Source organism: Sander vitreus, chromosome 3 (genome assembly GCF_031162955.1).
Source record: "Sander vitreus isolate 19-12246 chromosome 3, sanVit1, whole genome shotgun sequence".
Classification (NCBI taxonomy): domain Eukaryota; kingdom Metazoa; phylum Chordata; class Actinopteri; order Perciformes; family Percidae; genus Sander; species Sander vitreus.
In genome coordinates this window covers 27,647,262-27,664,890 of record NC_135857.1, presented here as the reverse complement: position 1 = coordinate 27,664,890, position 17,629 = coordinate 27,647,262, and the positions used below count along the sequence as shown (strand labels likewise).

The following is a 17,629-nucleotide window of genomic DNA, read 5'->3' as shown; positions in this document are numbered from 1 at the left end:
CCACACATCCCCATTTGACAGGATGATCTCTCCATATTACTCTCCCTCTCCTTTTGTTTTGATTCCCTGTTCATTTTTCATCTTTAGTCTTTTTCTCCTTTAATGTGTGTCTTTGTTTTCCTCTGTTGCTCCATCCTCTGTATCTATGTCTTATCCTGTTTGTAGACATCTTTTGTAGACTTTCTCTTTTTTTCTCCCTTCCATTCAGATTTTGACACACATGCCATACAGTATTTGGATTGCATCTACTGTAAAACAGATTCAACTGCATTACATTTGCACCTGACATCCACCTCCAGTATAGTAGAGACTCATTACGTTTACATACAAACTTGTTTTTATTGAGCCCAAATGCACTGGGGAAAACCTACAGTATGGAGGTGGTTTGAGAGAGAAAAATGTTAATCATTGATGATCTGGTTTGTTTAAACGTGAACTCATTCATTTCATCCATTTTCAATTTGATCACCTAGAATGCATTTTTATTACAAGAAAAAAAAAAGTGTGTGTGTGTGTGTGTGTGTGTGCGTGCGTATGCGCATGTGTGTGTATTCGCTCTCTGCAGTATTGCCAATGGATTTGGTGGGGCTTTGTTTGTCTACCTGAACCGACTGATTGTCCAGTTCATGAGAAAACAGAAGGCCATCAACAGATTCCTCATGAAAAAGTAAGTCTAACCACTTGTGGAAATTACATTCACTCAAGTACTGTAGTTACTGTTTTTACTCTACTACCCATGGTGTCTTAAAAGTATTTTAAAAAGCATTGCATTTACTATTCTCAAAATAAGGCCTTAGAAGTATTTCATTTAGTTTACAAAGGTCTTACTTTTTTGTCCTTTCATAGGATTAAATAAATATAAAATGTGTTTTTGTACAATTTACTCTGGTGCATGGTTTGGTGGGACTTGGATTAGACTACATTACATGTAGTATTTACATTAGTGAATTGCTTTACGCTCTTGCCTGTGGAGTGTGCGCAAGCTCTTGTGCAAATCAGTCAATTGTCAGGAAAGATGTTTTGTTTGTTTGTTTGTCCTCACAACCAAATATGTCCTCACCAAAAAGGTTGCTTCTCAATACTTGGTCCTCACAAATATAGCAATACCAACACACGCACAAGCACGCACGCACACACACACACACACACACACACACACACACACACACACACACCTAACAAAGCTATTCTGTTTTAAATATTAATGTGACTATTATAATAACATGTTTTATTACATTCCACTGATTGGTAAATTATTATTTTTTAGGGCTTAAAATCCATGCTTGATTTTCATTATATCCTTCATAGTTTTGCCAGTATGGCCGTGAAGTTGATATTACATTTCATTCTAGTAGTATTAAAATGGTCTTAAAAAGTATTAAATTTGACTACGGAGAACCCTGGTGGTACCCTGGTTGACTTGTGTTGCTTTTCAGTTTAGGTTTTTTATACAAAACCATAAGACATGATATTTATTGTATGTGGTTTCATTTTTTTCTATCTTTTTTCCTCACAGACGTCTGCTGTATCCAGCGCTGGTCACTTTACTAATTTCTACACTAACATTTCCCCCTGGCTTTGGACAATTTATGGCTGGAAAGGTAGGTTCTACACACCCACTCAGCACATATTATTTAGTTTTACACACACAGCACTGCAGCCATAACTGTATTACAAAATAATGTGGAAGGAAGCCTGTGGCAGTATAGACCTGTAGACCTAATATATCTGCCATGTATTGCACCAAAACACAATGGCTCTAACTCCGAATATAACACAACAAATGAACTCATCTAACCTTTGAAGTCTTGACTCATGCATAAAAATGATTTATATTCCCTACATGATATAATATTTTGGTTGTGGTCTTTATGCAGCAGCTGTGTAATCAAAGCATTTTAGATCATTGTATTGTTTTGTAACAGCCTGATTACCATTCATGTCTGTGATTGTTTTTATAATTTTCACAATACAGGTTAAAATGTGCTTCTGGGTGTTTGTGTGCATCATCTGTGTACACGGGAGACGTGGATGAGTGTACTCTCCTTTAGCTCCTAGGATGGCTCATAAGAGTGTGTGTTTGCGTGTGTGTTCTCTCCAATTTCACCCCCTTCATCTGTCTAATTATTAATTATCAGAATTGGAAGATGAATATTCTGTGCATTCTCACGCGCACACACACACACACACACACACACACACACACACACACACACACACACACGTACACTTACCTTTTGTCAGTTTTGGTTCCTAATAGGCGGGTAAGTCAGGCTTCTGATGCTCTAAATCTGCATAGACTGACCCACTCCCCTTAAAGCCCTTCCCCGGGAAGCAAACTCAACATTCTGTATCTTAAATCCCTCTGTCTTTCTCTCCAGTCATACTCCACAGTCATTCACACCCATAGCCACAGTCTGGCTATGGGTAACATTATCACCACCAGTGTCTCCAGCTGTCCCAGCTTTTAAAAACAGCGACAGATAAATTTGTCGTCTTACACTCCCTGCCTGCTATCTTAAATCTTCAGTGACGTCTTTTAAGACACTTTCAGCATAATTTACCCATAGTCTGTCATGCAAAACGTGTTTGAAGCATTTTTATTCCCAAGTTCCATCAGATGCATACGTTGTGATGTGATTTACGATCAGAATAAGGTGAACATCCTACATCACCAAGTCACACTACAGAGTAGCAAAAAATGTATGCATATCAACAGGCATTCACAAGCACAGAACAAAAGAGAATGGGACATGTTAAACACAAGCTTCCTGGAGAGAGGAGTACAGGGTCTACTAACATTTTGCAGCACTTTACTGAACATACAGTATTTGGACACAAATTTGAGGTAATGGTGGGATTAGGCAGCTCTAATGCCTGCTGTTGTACAGTATTTTACAAAAACCTTTTGCAAAACTCTTAAAACAAAATGCCACAGAGAGTAAATCAATCTGAAATTATAAGTGAAGGGGACATTAAATACACTTTTGAAAGGTTCCACCTTCGCCTCACCCTGTTGGAAATTACGCCTTTCACCAAAGTGATCGTAAAATTCTGTAACAGTTCTCGGGGTCAAGGTCACATTTAACGAGTGGCGGCTGCTGATAAAAATTTTTAGGGGGGGGCATTTTTTTTTTTTTTAAATATACAGAAAGCAGCACTTTGAAACTGGGCAAAACAACCAGCACTACTTTAGTTACAGTTTTTTTTTTTTTTTGATTGCTTAAGCACTATTTTGAAAACAGGGACCGGTTTTTCAAAACACCACACACACAATTAGCAGAACATCTCAGACACTTTGCAAAATGAAAACACTTGCAAAAACTATACACTAATTTATAAAAAACCTATTTTGTTACCATATGAAACACACGTTTCATATGACTTAGTTCTGTGTGAACCAGTTACACACTGCTGTTGCTAACCTTAAACATTTTTAGCAATTCCACTTCTCCGTGATTAGAGTACTAGGGCTGCACGATTATGACCAAAATGATAATCACGATTATTTTGATCAATATATTTATTACGATTAATTATCACGATTATTTGTTGATTTTAACCAAAACAAATTGTATATTGTATAGGTTAATTATAACTGCTTTCACATCCAAAATCCGTTGCCAATAAGGCACCAGTGCCCAGTATCTACCGGACAAAATAGCAACGCGGATTACGGTGCCACTTAAATGTCTTCGTTGCGCTCTGATGCTCCAAAACAGACGTTCGAGGCAACAGAAAAATCTCTGCATGTCACGCTAGTAAACACTAATAACACACAGCAGGTAACGTTAGCCTACCATTAGCTACAGTAGTAACTGGATTAAACACGGCTAAAATGCTGACAGCTAAACGGTGTAGTGTGACTGTATTTCACTGTACAGGATTCCAACAGCGGGATGTACAACAGTCTGCTGCTAAAGCTATGAGCTAAAAGACTCAAACTCACATCGTATGAGTAAACTATTTTATTTTTTATTTTTATATTTTTTTTGTGTTTAAGTATACATTTATTTTTCTGGAATTTTGATGGGCCCTAGCACCCTCTATTGACAAGCTGCCACTGCATTTAAGGAATCAATAAGTCATAAGTTATTGTATGTAAATTCTTTAGTAAAATAAGAAAAAGAAAAAAGAAAATGCTGCAAAACAGCCCACCCATGTTTGCATACATTGATGATGTCACTTCCTGTGGCCTTTAGCTGACCCAGAAGGAGTCTCTGGTGACATTACTGGACAACCGGACGTGGGCGAAACAGGGCATCGCTGAGGAGTTTGACTACATCGGACACTCTGAAGCCTGGAAACATCCACAGGTCAACGTCTTCGTCACCCTGGTCCTCTTTATTGTCATGAAGGTAGGAGAAAAACCTATGAAAAGATTTTGGGTTTTTTAGTAGATATTTAGGGTAACTTATGTCAGTAAATGCATACAAAATGCTCTCCATGCTCTCATTGTGAAAATAAATGTGTCGCTCAGCCTTACTTTTAATCTTTATCTTCCCTCTGGTTACTTTTTACCCCTATACATTGTTTATTATTCAACCCTTCCTTCACTTCCTTTATGTACTGTAGAAGGTGTGCTGGTACAGTTTTTTAAATCCACACAGTATGCTGCTGGTGGCTAAAGTAGCATTAAAGATAAAGCAAGGTCATAAGGAGAGAGTGAATTGAACATGAAAGTATTATAAATGGGAGGGTTTTGCCCTTTTTATTTAATACTGGACCTGGGATAATGGGAAAGTATTGGAACTGAGCCCATCTCCTCTTGTCACTAGCAAAGAACAAAGGGAGAGCGTGGTAAAAAGAAAGCTGGAAAGTGGCGTATCTCCCCCTCACTGTGTTACAAAGTCATGTTCCCAGGAGGCCATTTAAAATGTTGGTCCACTTTGATGCTATATCGCTGATTGACAGAGCTGATGCGATCCATGTAAAATAAAAAATATATAGGATGTTACCGAGTATAACTTCATACCTCAGTGTTGCACTCTATGCTATAGGCCATTGTGAATGATTGCTCCTGTTTGCTAATCAGGGTCAAATGAAAGGATTTTAGTGCAGCCTATAGAGAGTGTGGCTTGATGAGGATGGTATAACCATGCAACACATACAGTACATTTCAAGAGAATCTCCTAATTTTCTGCATCAATTAAGTATGGATATTTTAATCTTTAATATGCAATAGTTATGCATCAGACCCTCCGGTACTGGAACAAGTAGCTTGTGAAAAATAATTTCAGTGTTTCAGATGCATATTTAATCAGCATATCATATTTTCTGCGGCTCATCTCATTTGTGTTAGATATTTCTAACTTGATTTACTTGCCAATGTTTAAAGCCAACCCTAATCAGAGTCAATAAAGGATTTGAGAATATTTGGATTTGATAAAATGCTATTAAGTATAGCACTTTTTTATATGTGTTCTGTTTATGAATGAGGAACAATTGTCTTTTTGCAGTAATACCTCTGGATCATAGCCCATTTACTTTCTCTTCATAGTTAGGGGTGCTTTAGGGAAAGATGTAAAAAGGAACCAATTGTTATGGCGGCCGACAGGGGAAAACGCCCTGCAACTTATGAAAATACACGCAAATAGACAAAACACAAGCAAATTAAGAAAACAACTTCATTAGTTTGAAAACACATGCGCAGCATTCAGCAAATGTGTTGCAAATACACACAACACAACCAAATACATAAACGCACTGCAAATATAGAAACAATGCAAAAAGAAAAGCACACAAACCCCGAAAAAAAATGCAACAAAAAAACGCTGCATCCAGATTACACAACGGAAGTTCTCCAGGCTTCTAGAGGGAGCGCTAAATGGAACAGCTTGATTTTCAACCCCACAGGGAGAGAGCGCTCTGCCTTTTTATTAGAGTCCCGTCTCATGCCTCCCGTCCATAGACTGTATATTAAATTAATATATATATATATATATATATATATATATATATATATATATATATATATATATATATATATATATATATTAGGGCTGTCAAAATAATGCGTTAATTTCGATTAATTAATCTGAGAAAAAATAACGCGTTAAAAAAATAACGCAGATTAATCCATTCCATATTGACGTTTGACCCGGAGCCGTTCTAGCCACCATTCAACTGTAAAATGAAGGAGGGAGACGAGAATGTGCTGCCTGGATCATTGATTGGAACATTTACTTGTAAAAATCTTCTTCCTGCCAACCCTGGCTACCGAAATCTGGTGCCACTGATATGTCTGCGCTTCTCTCTGATGCTCTGAAACAGACGTTTCAGGCAACAGAAACACCGCTGCACGTGACGCTAGTTAACACTATACTCGACAGCAGCTAACATTAGCCTACCGCTAGCTAGTAGCTGGACTAAAAACTGTTAAAATGCTGACAGCTAACGCTAAACGGTGTAAAGTTTGACTGGGTTTTACTGTAGAGGATTCAACACCGGGATGTAACAATCTGCAGCTGCCATCGGAGAAACAACACAGACGGTGCGTTCAATGAAACTGGTAAACTACAGCCTCGTGGTGCATTTGAAGTTATTGTAAATGTCCTTTTCCCATCTGGTGGTTGTTTTTGTCATTCAATAGCGATTTACTAGTGAAATAAGTTATTGTTATACATTATTATTAAATCATTTAATTTTGACCATATGGCCTTAGCAATAAACAAGCCATTCTTTAATGTCACCGACTGTTGTTTAGTACCCTTCTTTTTTCTTTTTTTTTTCTTTTTTTACTTTCTTAAAAAGTATCGGTTCAGGCACCGTTAATTATGTATGCGATTAATTTCGATTAATTAATCACAGAGTATGTAATTAATTAGATTACATTTTTTAATCGATTGACAGCCCTAATATATATATACACAGCCTATGCTCCCGTCTCATGCCCCCCTGGCTGGTGCCGTCATCGAGCTTCGACTTTTCAAAATAAAAGCTTACGTAAGGTCCTGCGACCTTTCGGACCTCGAAATTAAACACTCTCATGTAATATGGCTTAAACAAACATCAATGTTAAACACTGATGCAGTTTTAAATGTTTTATTACCACAAGTTTACAGACACGTCTCTGCATTTTTTGTTGCATTTGTTTTCGGGGTTTGTCTGCTTTTCTTTTTGCATCGCTTCTTTTTTGCAGCGCGTTTATGTATTTGGTTGTGTTGTGTGTATTTGCAGCGCGTTTGCTGAATGCTGCGCATGTGTTGTCAAATTAATGAAGTTGTTTTCTTAATTTACTTGTGTTTTGTCTATTTGCATGTGTTTTCTTAAGTTGCAGGGTGTTTGCCCCTGTCGGCCACCGTAAATTGTAGCTATTCTTAAAGATGTGAAGCATACATTTATTGACAAAAAAATAACCAACTGATGATTGCAGATATACTGTCTGTCTGTAGCCTCTAATGATGTTTAGCTGCATTGCCCTACATAGTATACACAACATGTAGGGCAATGCAGCTTTTGACAAGCATTAAAGTGGTTAATGCAATAAAGGTGAGGCAAGGAGACACGGTGCAGTCAGTGTAATAACAGTGAGAAAAAAATACTGGATAGCAAAGCTTAAGGTGCAACACACAAGATCTAAGATCGAACAATTGGATCTGCTTTTCTATCTTACAGCACTGACTTGCACACAAATAGACAGGTGTATAGCCACCACTTTGCTGTGGTTTCAATGTAGCAAGATAACAATCCTAGAGTACTCCACATGGTTTATCTCACAGCTCATTTGTGACAGGTGCAGAGGCACAAAAAGTTGTGAGGAACTGAAAAGCACATGTAAAGAGCACATACCTGAAGGGCTACATCAACGCTGTTCAATCCTCCGATGGTATTTTAGTGTCAAAACATTTTAGGAATGTCAGTAAACTGGACAGCAAAAGACATTCATATAAAATCTTTGGATCTCAGTTGATTTCATTGTTATCTGGCTTCCCCACATCCCCACAAAAAAAATATATTGGCAGATATAAAGTATTGGAACTTACTGCACATTTGGCCTTAGGGGGAAAAGAAGCTCACTACTTACTATATATTTTTCTCTTATATATAAAGTCTCGCAGCCACTCATCTACTTATTTCTCTTTCTTGTGTGTGTGTGTGTGTGTGTGTGTGTGTGTGTGTGTGTGTGTGTGTGTGTGTGTGTGTGTGTGTGTGTGTGTGTGTGTGTGTGTGTGAAGCACACAAAGAGAGCTCTGCAAAGTGTGAGTGGGTGCAGAATAGAATGGAGCTGGGTTATGTGGTTGCTTTTGTGCGTGTAGGTAAGTACAGCAGTTTAGTAAGTACATTCTCACTTTAAAGCTGCTTTACATGGCTTTTTTGTTGTTGTGTGATTATAGCTTTATTCTTATGGAATATGTTTTGGTTTGAAGAAAAATGAGACAATCCTGTCTGGCAGTGTATTTTTCTATTCTACCTCTGAGTGTTGCCAAAGTCAGATATGTTCAAATCCTACCCATCGGGTTACCTTATATGGCAGCTGGATTCTCGTGATATCACCTGATCAGTTGATCAGATGTATCACATGAGAATCCATCTTGTCCGGCTTCAAGAAATGCGTTTGGGTCTGAACTACCAGCTTACCAAACCAATCAGCGTCCGATGAGGAGTTACTGGCAGCTACGGGCGTTGTTTAGGTGTGTGTGACGGCCTTAACTGTTCATTAAAAACAACATTGGCAGATGTGATAGACAGGTGGTTCATCCAATCACCTGGCAGGTATTTTTTTTTAAATTCCCTGCCCTTTTCCAGTGACGGCTTCTCAAATGGGTCTGTGTAACAAACCATCTTGGCGGTCAAAGTTATGTAAGTACAGAACTGATGGTGTGACAGTATGTACTGCAGTAGTGGCAGAAACTGACTCACTGATCCACTGTCTCTTTGTCATTGTTTCTGAACAGTAGGCTACAATAGAGGACGTCTCTTTCAGCCTTGTCTGTCAAATATCTCAAAAAGTGACACAAACCAATATTGATTGCTTTATGAAGCCAGTTTCACTGAATCAACTTTTCTTGTTGAAACCAAACTATCCGTTCTCTTATTCCTCTGTGTGTGTGTGTGTGTGTGTGTGTGTGTGTGTGTGTGTGTGTGTGTGTCTGTGTGTGTCCCAATCCCATCCTCCTTCTGTCCTTTAGCGAAATGGTCTGATGGCTTTAAACATCATTCCTCTCAGTGTGACAACGAATCTCTGTGTGTGTGTGTTTGCATTTTCTGTGCATGTATAGGCTAACCCAAGGCAAGTGCAGCTCATCCTATATGTGACATAGAGGTGAGATGTGTACAGGACAAAAACACACATATACACACTTCTCTAACTTTAATCACCCACCTGCACAAATCTCATCAAGCTGCTCTCAGCATCTATCGATGGGCATGCACTGACTCACGTCCTTTCTCTCTAACACACACACACACACACGCACACACACACACACACACACACGTAGACCCACACGCAGGCTGTAATGGCTCTGTCTAATTACAGCCTTTGGTTTTCCTGGATTCAGCCTGGTGATTTTCAGAGGGAAGATTGCTCTCTCCCTCTCCTTCATAGTAATGAATGGTTCTTTTATTCGACATGGCAGCCATCTTGTCTAGTTGCTCCTTTTCATGCCAAAACTTCAGGAAGGCTCTCTTTCCAGCAGCTAAACTTTTGAAAGTGAAGGTACGTCAGGAGGTCCATGTTGACAGGTCAGCAAATTAAGCTGCTATAAATACATTAATTATATGTGTTTTGATACAGAACAAAACAGGGAACAGATATCTAAGTCCTAAGTGAAAAGCCTGAAATATTGCTTATTGTAAAGTTCACTGCACCTGATGTGCACCTGATGTGTAGTTAAATACTATTTTTAGTGGTGTGCAATTATTCACATCAACAGCTCTCAGTGAGGAATGTGTTTATTAATACAGGTTTGTTTCTGTGTGTGTCCTACAGCCTGAATAAGTACTCTGTGTGTGTGTGTGTGTGTGTGTGTGTGTGTGTGTGTGTGTGTGTGTGTGTGTGTGTGTGTGTGTGTGTGTGTGTGTGTGAGTGACAGAGAGCTGGCGGGACTGTAATTGGAGTGGGAATAGAAGAAGGGCCCCTGAGGGTCCCCTGAGGCCCCCAGGCGATAGACTGTCCTCTGAATGTGAAACACACACAAGCATAGAGGGCTGCCAGATGACTGACAAATTAAATTGAGTATAAATGTCCTGGATACTGCATCACAACTGGTACCCTTGACCTGAGTATCCTTCACTTCTCCTTTATACTGTACCTCACTGCTTTCCTGTTTTTGCTTTCTCTCTTGCACTTCTTTTTAGCCTCTTGTTCACCTTAGTCACCAGAATTTAGCCTTTCTAAAATATGTTAAACAAAAATAAAGAGGCAAGAAGTGCAGTATACTGTAGGTATTAAGCTGTGCTGCACATGCTTTGACTGATGAGTTTTGGAAGACTAATGCTAATAGATTTGTATATAGAATTATATATCATATATTTTTGTGCCCACTGACCATTTGCAAAACCCATGGGGCTGTATTAAGTGATACTCATAGTATCACTTAATACAGCCAGTCATACAGATAGTCATTCTGTAGCTACAGCAGTAACCAACATTACTTTTCAAAGCCAAGGAACATTTCATACTTTTGTGGGGTTACATGCTACGTTCATGAAAACACAACAACTGTGTTATACTTTTCCACTGTGTGGAAGCCAGTCCTATGCTACTATACCAGAATGTAGGCTACACTAGCGGCTCTTTTCTGCTCTTCTAGCGTTTCATTTGCCAAACAAATTGGTTAGTCCTCATTCTAAAAGCATTGCAATGTTTGAAGTAAAACATACTGTTTGAAAATAGAAACCATAAAGCATAAATCTATCATCTGTCTTGCTTTACCAAGTATGTACAATAAGCTAAGCAGCTAGGCAGGGTTTTGTTAGAATACAGTCTATATTTTCAGTTTTTGTACTTAAAACATTTGGACTATTTTTTTATTTCATGTCTTCAACATGGATTATAAACAGGTGAGGATGCTGGCTTTTCACCAGGAACAGCTTTAGCCTTACGATTTTACCATATGTATGTAGCCATGAAAAGCACATTTTGACCCATTTATGGAATTCTCTTCCTAAAACGAGTCAGCTAGAAAATGTTTTCAACCAATTTATGGAGCTAACGTTAGCTTAGCTACCTTGTTACAGATGATGGAATAAGGACAGTGGTCACTTGAACTGAAAAAAAATCGTTTAGCTCGTTACCTGAAAATGAGAAATGGACAATTTAAAAAGGAAATACATTATTATTATCATTATTTAAAATGTTCTTCTTAGTCTTCCAACCTATATTCTCCACTGAGAGCCATGATGAGAAATAATTTGAATTAAACAGATGATAAAACATATTCACGTGTGCTTCAGTAAAATCTGATGAAATTCAAGTTAAGGATTTCCTATTGCTAATCAGTGTAGTAGTGATCAATTATATGATAAAATTCCACTTAATCTAACCGCGCCGTATCTATTGGTTATCTGTTTGCTTTAATGAAAGGCCAATACTCACCTGAACTAAACCTGCAGCTCTAGGTGTGCCACTACGTTTCCTCCTTAAGTGTTACAGTAGGAACAGGTGCTGTAGGTAAGTAGTACAGCAGCTCATGTCTTGTAATATTAATATTATAACCTCAAGTCTACAGCTCTGCAGAAATTGCGATAAAAGATACATTTATTCACCTGAACAAATTATACAGAAATATCACAATGCCAAGGTTACGTTGCATCGTTCCCTATGGTCTTTCACTAAGGCTTAATCAGTTTCCTGTTCTCTGTATTGGAAACATTTTGCTCAAGAGTCACAACTATCATATTCTTAACATCTGAGAAGAAGCAGAGGGAAGCTTCTCTGTGTCATGTACATTCCTTATTAACAAGTTATTGTAATTAATTGATTAACAATGGAAAAACACCTTTTGAATTGTAATGCCTTAATCTGAATAATGTTGGAATTCAAACTTACCAAAGTCTACTCAAATTGATATTGTGTTCACCAAATCAGTGTGATGTGCATCTCAGGATCAAAATTAATTTGTTTCTTTTTTTGGGTATTTCATTGGCATGAGCACAGCTATTTATACAGTTCAGTAGTTCAAGAAAAATACAGCGGCCTGGCAGTCAACTTTAGCCCTGATTTTCCACTCAGTTTTTGTATTGCCCCAACAACAGCCCCAGATCAAAGGCAAATTGGCATTTGAGCGCTTTATGTAAACCGTTCAAAGACGCAGGCCCGAGAGGCTCGGCAATGCCTCGCAGATGCGTTCCAGATATCTAGCAGGCTAAATATATGGACCTGTCGGGGAGCTACAGCCAATGAGAGTGCAAGACATGGTTTGAGGGGAAACCTGGGGGAGGCATCACCTGTACCAACTCATGCATTGTATTACGTCATGTTCTGTGTCACTTTTCGCGTATTCATCGGGGATTCCTCCTGGTGAAAGATCTTGTAGTGTGTGAACCCATGTCGCCAGTCAGTCATGTAGTGTGAAAACCACAAGGACTTTATAGTAATTTAGGGGCATCAGCCATGCTGCTGATCAAAGCTCAAACCTACTCATGTACAGGTGGACTTCATCAAGTTGAAAAGAGCAAGTTTACAATCACATTGGTAGATTAGCTCTTCTTTTGAGGTTCTGACCTGCTCATTAAGCTAAGCATAGCTGCTGAGGTTCTCACATGAAGCAAATTAAAGCAATATTATAATCAGGACAGCACATTGCCGTTGCTCTTTAATGATTGCCATGCACCACGTGAAATATCTGAACATTTACAGGGTGTCAGAGAAAATTGTTTTGTCTGTCAATTTTGACCTAAACAGAACTAAGACCCAAGTCACGTTTAAATACGACTAGAATTATAAGACAAAATGATAAGATAGTTGTAATGTCTACTTCGGAAATCTGAGTCACATGTATTAACTGAATTTAATAAATGTTTTCTTCTAAAATAGTTTAGCCCTAAAGCAGCTCTATAACTTATAAGTCTCATTAAATCCACCATCAAAATGTATGTGGTTCATTACGAAATGTTTAATTGGATTTTAATGTAGAAGGTTTTTACTTCTTTCATTTGTTTTTTAAGAACCTCCAGGTTTTTAACCAACGACCCAATCAAGTCTTGGCTGGCTTTTCTTGCCTGAAGACTTCTGCTTCCTCTGATGGTTTATCAAAGTCCCCCTTCAGTCTGAGGTCGAAAACCCTCATAAATTTTGATGGTCATGCACTACCTCAGTCAGATGTACACTTAGATTACATTCGACTAGATTACATTAAACATTAATGATTCCTCCGGGGGAAAGTGAGTCATAGGTGCTTCAAAGAATTGGATATAGCAATAGCTACTGTAGGAGGATATAAATAGTAATAGTGCAAATAAAGGGTGTATAAATATATGTATATAGAAATGTGTCCTGAAATGTCAATGTCTCGTTAAAAATGATCAACTCTCAATTGTATGGTCATATCATGTCAGTAAAAAGTGTTCAAGGAATCAGACATGAAAACCATTCACCTGATTTTATCCTTGAATAGTAAATGTGTTGCGAACTTTGGCTTAAAGGCCTTGTAAACTCTGGGAGGGGTTTCAGCAGGACAGGGTTATAACCATTGAGTTATACATCGAATCATGCTGATTTAGTTTGGTAGGTAGGTTTTGATGGCGTGACATTGATGCAGTTTCTTGACAGTTATATTTTAGACAAATGGTCAAGCTGTTTAGTTTTCTCTCTGGGCTCCAGCCTTACACAGGAGACATAATTGATTATATACTGTTGTCTATATATAAAACATGTATTATCAGTCTGGAAGGAGCAGAATCAAGCATACATTGACTCACTTTTCATGCACGTCTTTATGACAACTGCAGTATAATGTATAAAAGTAAATGAAACTGCACATTTGGTTGGCATTTCTTGTGTTGGCCTAACCAATTTATTGGCTTTTAAACTATTTAAATGGCATGGTTTGGATACCTTAACAATACAAAACACTGTTTTTGGTCTTATCTTGAAAACCATGGACAGTTTACTTTCGTCTTAAAAAAACATAAGTTTTGTCTTTGAAATGCGTATTTTTGGTCTTCTCTTAGTCAAAGAAAACTATGGGCATTTTAGTATCATTTTAGTCAGAACTAAGAATGAGCATTTTAGTCAAATTACAGAAAACTGCATTCAAATAAAATGTCATCCCACTATTTTAGGCTAACAGAACTGGTACTGAAAATTTGCCACAAAATGAATAAGAATGCAGCTTTGCAGAGAGGGTGTCTGGTCTGATGTTATTTATTTAAGAAAGACATCCAGACATAAAACATGTCTATGATTTGCATATGTAACACGATTCAATAATGACAAAAAACATTTGTCTTATCGTAGAATGCATTACTATACATATGTGATCAGTTATTTGTTTTTAGAGTGCAATTCTCTAAAACAATTTATTATGTTGATATTTTTTTGTTAGCAACCCATTTGAACATGTTTGCTATATTCTTTACGAGCAATTATATAATTCAGCAATTGTGTTTCAACAACCCTTTAAAAATTATAGTTTGGGGACATTGTTATGATCGTTACTACAGACGTATGATCAACTGCACTGTAGAGCCTTTAGTAAACATTTCAGTTGACAGCTGGTTTCAGTACTGTGGGTTTCACGGCTGATTGTAAATTTACAACTGGATTAAATTGCATTGTTCTCCACTTAGTGTGGGATGATCTGTACCACAGACAAACACACACACTCTCCTCAGAGTTCATGGCCTCTGTAATAAAGTTAAGCCTATGTTATGAGTTCCTAGATCCTTTTTATACCTTTCTAGCTCTTATTGAGGTTTTACTGGCTGGGTAAGAGAGGAAGAGATGGAAGAGGAAGGACAATCCAATAGAATTATTATAAGAAGAATTATTCCCATGACTTATTTTCCCATGAGGCTCATTTTGTGTATTCAACTGGTTGTGTGTCTGTTACTCTCCAGCGCCTGGCAGCGTTGAGCTCTGATTTTTGTCACTGAGTCAGTGTCATGATGTGTGCGTGGGTGTGTGTGAACACCTACGCACATATGTGTGTACATGCAGTGTGGGTTGTGAAAACGGCGGCAGTGTAGGGTTACAGAAGGAGATCCATTACTTCACCATGGCAGCCGGCCTTAATTACAGCTAACTATAGACAGAGCAGAGGGAGCGGTAAGAGGGGGAGAGAACGGGAGGCATGGAGAGAGACGGAGCAATGGGTGTAATTAAAAAACTCATTTGAAACCATGAGATTTTTACAGCGATGAGGTTTGTGTAACAGCTTATATAATACTGTATATACTTTTTATTGTATGCTTGCAAGCGTGTGTGTGTGTGTGTGTGTGTGTGTGTGTGTGTTTGTTTATGTGTGTGATTCAGGTTAGTGTATATGTTAAAAGAATAGTTCAACATTTTGGGGTTACACTTTTCTTGCAGAAAATCCAAAATTGATGAGAACGATACCACTCTCATGTTTGCGCGTGAAATATGAATCTACAGACAGGAGCTGGTTAGCTTAGCTTAGCATAAAGACTGGAAGCAGGGGGAAACAGCTGGCCTGCTGGTTGCATCACTTGGACGACAAGACCATGAGGAGATTGAGTTGTAGATTGTTCAATCTACCATGAAGTCACCAAGAAACAGTCCAGCACGTAACTCCCTTAAAACCACAATATGTGATTTCCTCACTTCAGTTTGTGTACAGTTTAAAGAGAGAAGAAATAACATGTTAATAAGTGAGCTTTAGAGGCGTTGATTGGTGGATCTTTCTTACCTTTGCCCCATGTTAACAATTTCCGCGCTATGCTAACTTTTTTATATATACAGTAGAACCATGAGAGTGGTATCGATCTTCTCATCGAACAATCAGCAAGAAATCGAATAAGTGTATTTCCCCAAATAGGCATCTGCTCCTTTTAAAGAGTAACTTAACAACCCCTGAAAATCTTGTTTTCGCTGACCTCCAGTGGTTTAAATTCTCACCTTGCTGCAAAAGCAAAGACAAAAGCAGGAGATTTAAAAGACTTAAGAAGCACATAAGTGAAGGAATAACCATCTCTAAATGACCTCAGGGAAAGCAATGGCAAACAGAAAGGGTTTCAAAGTCTTCAGATTGAGCTTGAGGCAACATTTTGCCTAACATCAGTTGCAAATTTGGCCGCTAGATTGTTTTGCATTGTTTATTTACTCCATTTAAGTCATAAAACCTTAAAATAAGTGTGAAGTTTTCTCGTAAGTTAATGATGAAATGCTGATCATGACCTAAACATTAGCTTAGTCAGTGTTGTCCATCTCCAATGTCAAGGATATAATGATGGATCATATATTTACTGTAGGATTGATCAGTACACTGGCTGTGCAGTTTAAACTGAATTTTAATGAGACATCTAATCTAACATCTATAACGAGTCCACACTAGTATGTGTGAACGTTATTTTTGATCATTATAGTTTTAATACAGTCTAATCAATTAGTGCAACTTTTTCTTCCACAAAAATAAGCATGTTGGCATTTTAAGACTTATATCTGTGGAACTTATATGGAAGCTTAAATTTAGGTATACACATACACACACACACACAAACGCACACCTTACGATAATGCTCACACATTGTCAGTGGTGACATTTCCCTTTTTGTTTGTCTTTCCTAATTAGCAGTCTGTCCCGCTCCCTTTGCACAGTGTTGGCCAATTGGCAGAGCCCGCTCATTACCCAGGGTTCATTTCAGGGTCTTTGTCAAATGAAGAGTGAAAGTGACAGCTCAATCTAACCTCAGCAATAAGCTCCGCATGACCGCCTCCTCACTGCTGGTAGAGGATTCAGCTTGGCTATCATCTAGGGGCACACAGGATGGTACTCTGAAGCTAATTGAAATGCCACCCTGTTCTTTTTTTATGTCTTCTCTTTCTTTATCTCCCTCTTTTTTCTCTCTTAGTTCTGGATGTCTGCCCTGGCCACCACCATTCCAGTGCCCTGCGGAGCCTTCATGCCAGTATTTGTCATTGGTAAGAAGCAACTTGCCTTGTATGCTTGACTGTGTGTATTTGTGTGTGTGTGTGTGTGTGTGTGTGTGTGTGTGTGTGTGTGTGTTAGACCAGTGAAGGTACAGTAGTTCTTGCTGAGAGTTGCATGAGAAGATTGATGCAACTCTCGAATATGAGTGAAAAGGATTCTGGGTGATGAGGGACGTAGTTCTTAATTTCCGGTAGCAACCTCTCCAGGGTGTCCAGTCAGAACACAGAAACCAGGCTTGTCAAGGTCGTTCAAATATTTATTTTACATTAAGTCTTCACACCCACAACACAGAACAGAGATGGATCAGGTGAATGAAAGCTTGGGAGCTTGGGTGTGGTTCATAAGATGCATGCACACCAAATAACTAAACTGCAATCTGAGGAGTTAACCTGCTGCTGCACAATCTTGCCCTGCACATGTGTGAATGACTCTGAAAAGGAGCGTCCTAACTCTTGCTTCAGGCTTTATACCGCTAGGTGGCCAACTAAGTGCCTGAACAAAAGAATAGTAGGACCTATTCACAGAAATGGACTAACATTGCCTGACGAAAATACAAGAACGAGAAAACAAAA

The 17,629-nt window shown here is 38.4% G+C and overlaps 1 protein-coding gene across 1 annotated transcript in view; it reads left to right on the top strand.

Moving 5' to 3' along the window:
* Positions 1–557: 557 nt before the first annotated feature.
* Positions 558–17,629, top strand: part of LOC144515717 (chloride channel protein 2-like) — a 78,723-nt gene continuing 61,651 nt past the window's right edge. Inside the window, exons 1-4 of the mRNA XM_078246784.1 lie at positions 558–667; positions 1,517–1,601; positions 4,203–4,358; positions 16,978–17,047. Coding sequence (XP_078102910.1) covers positions 627–667; positions 1,517–1,601; positions 4,203–4,358; positions 16,978–17,047 — 352 coding nt within the window. The 5' untranslated portion in view covers positions 558–626. The remainder of the gene's footprint in view (positions 668–1,516; positions 1,602–4,202; positions 4,359–16,977; positions 17,048–17,629) is intronic.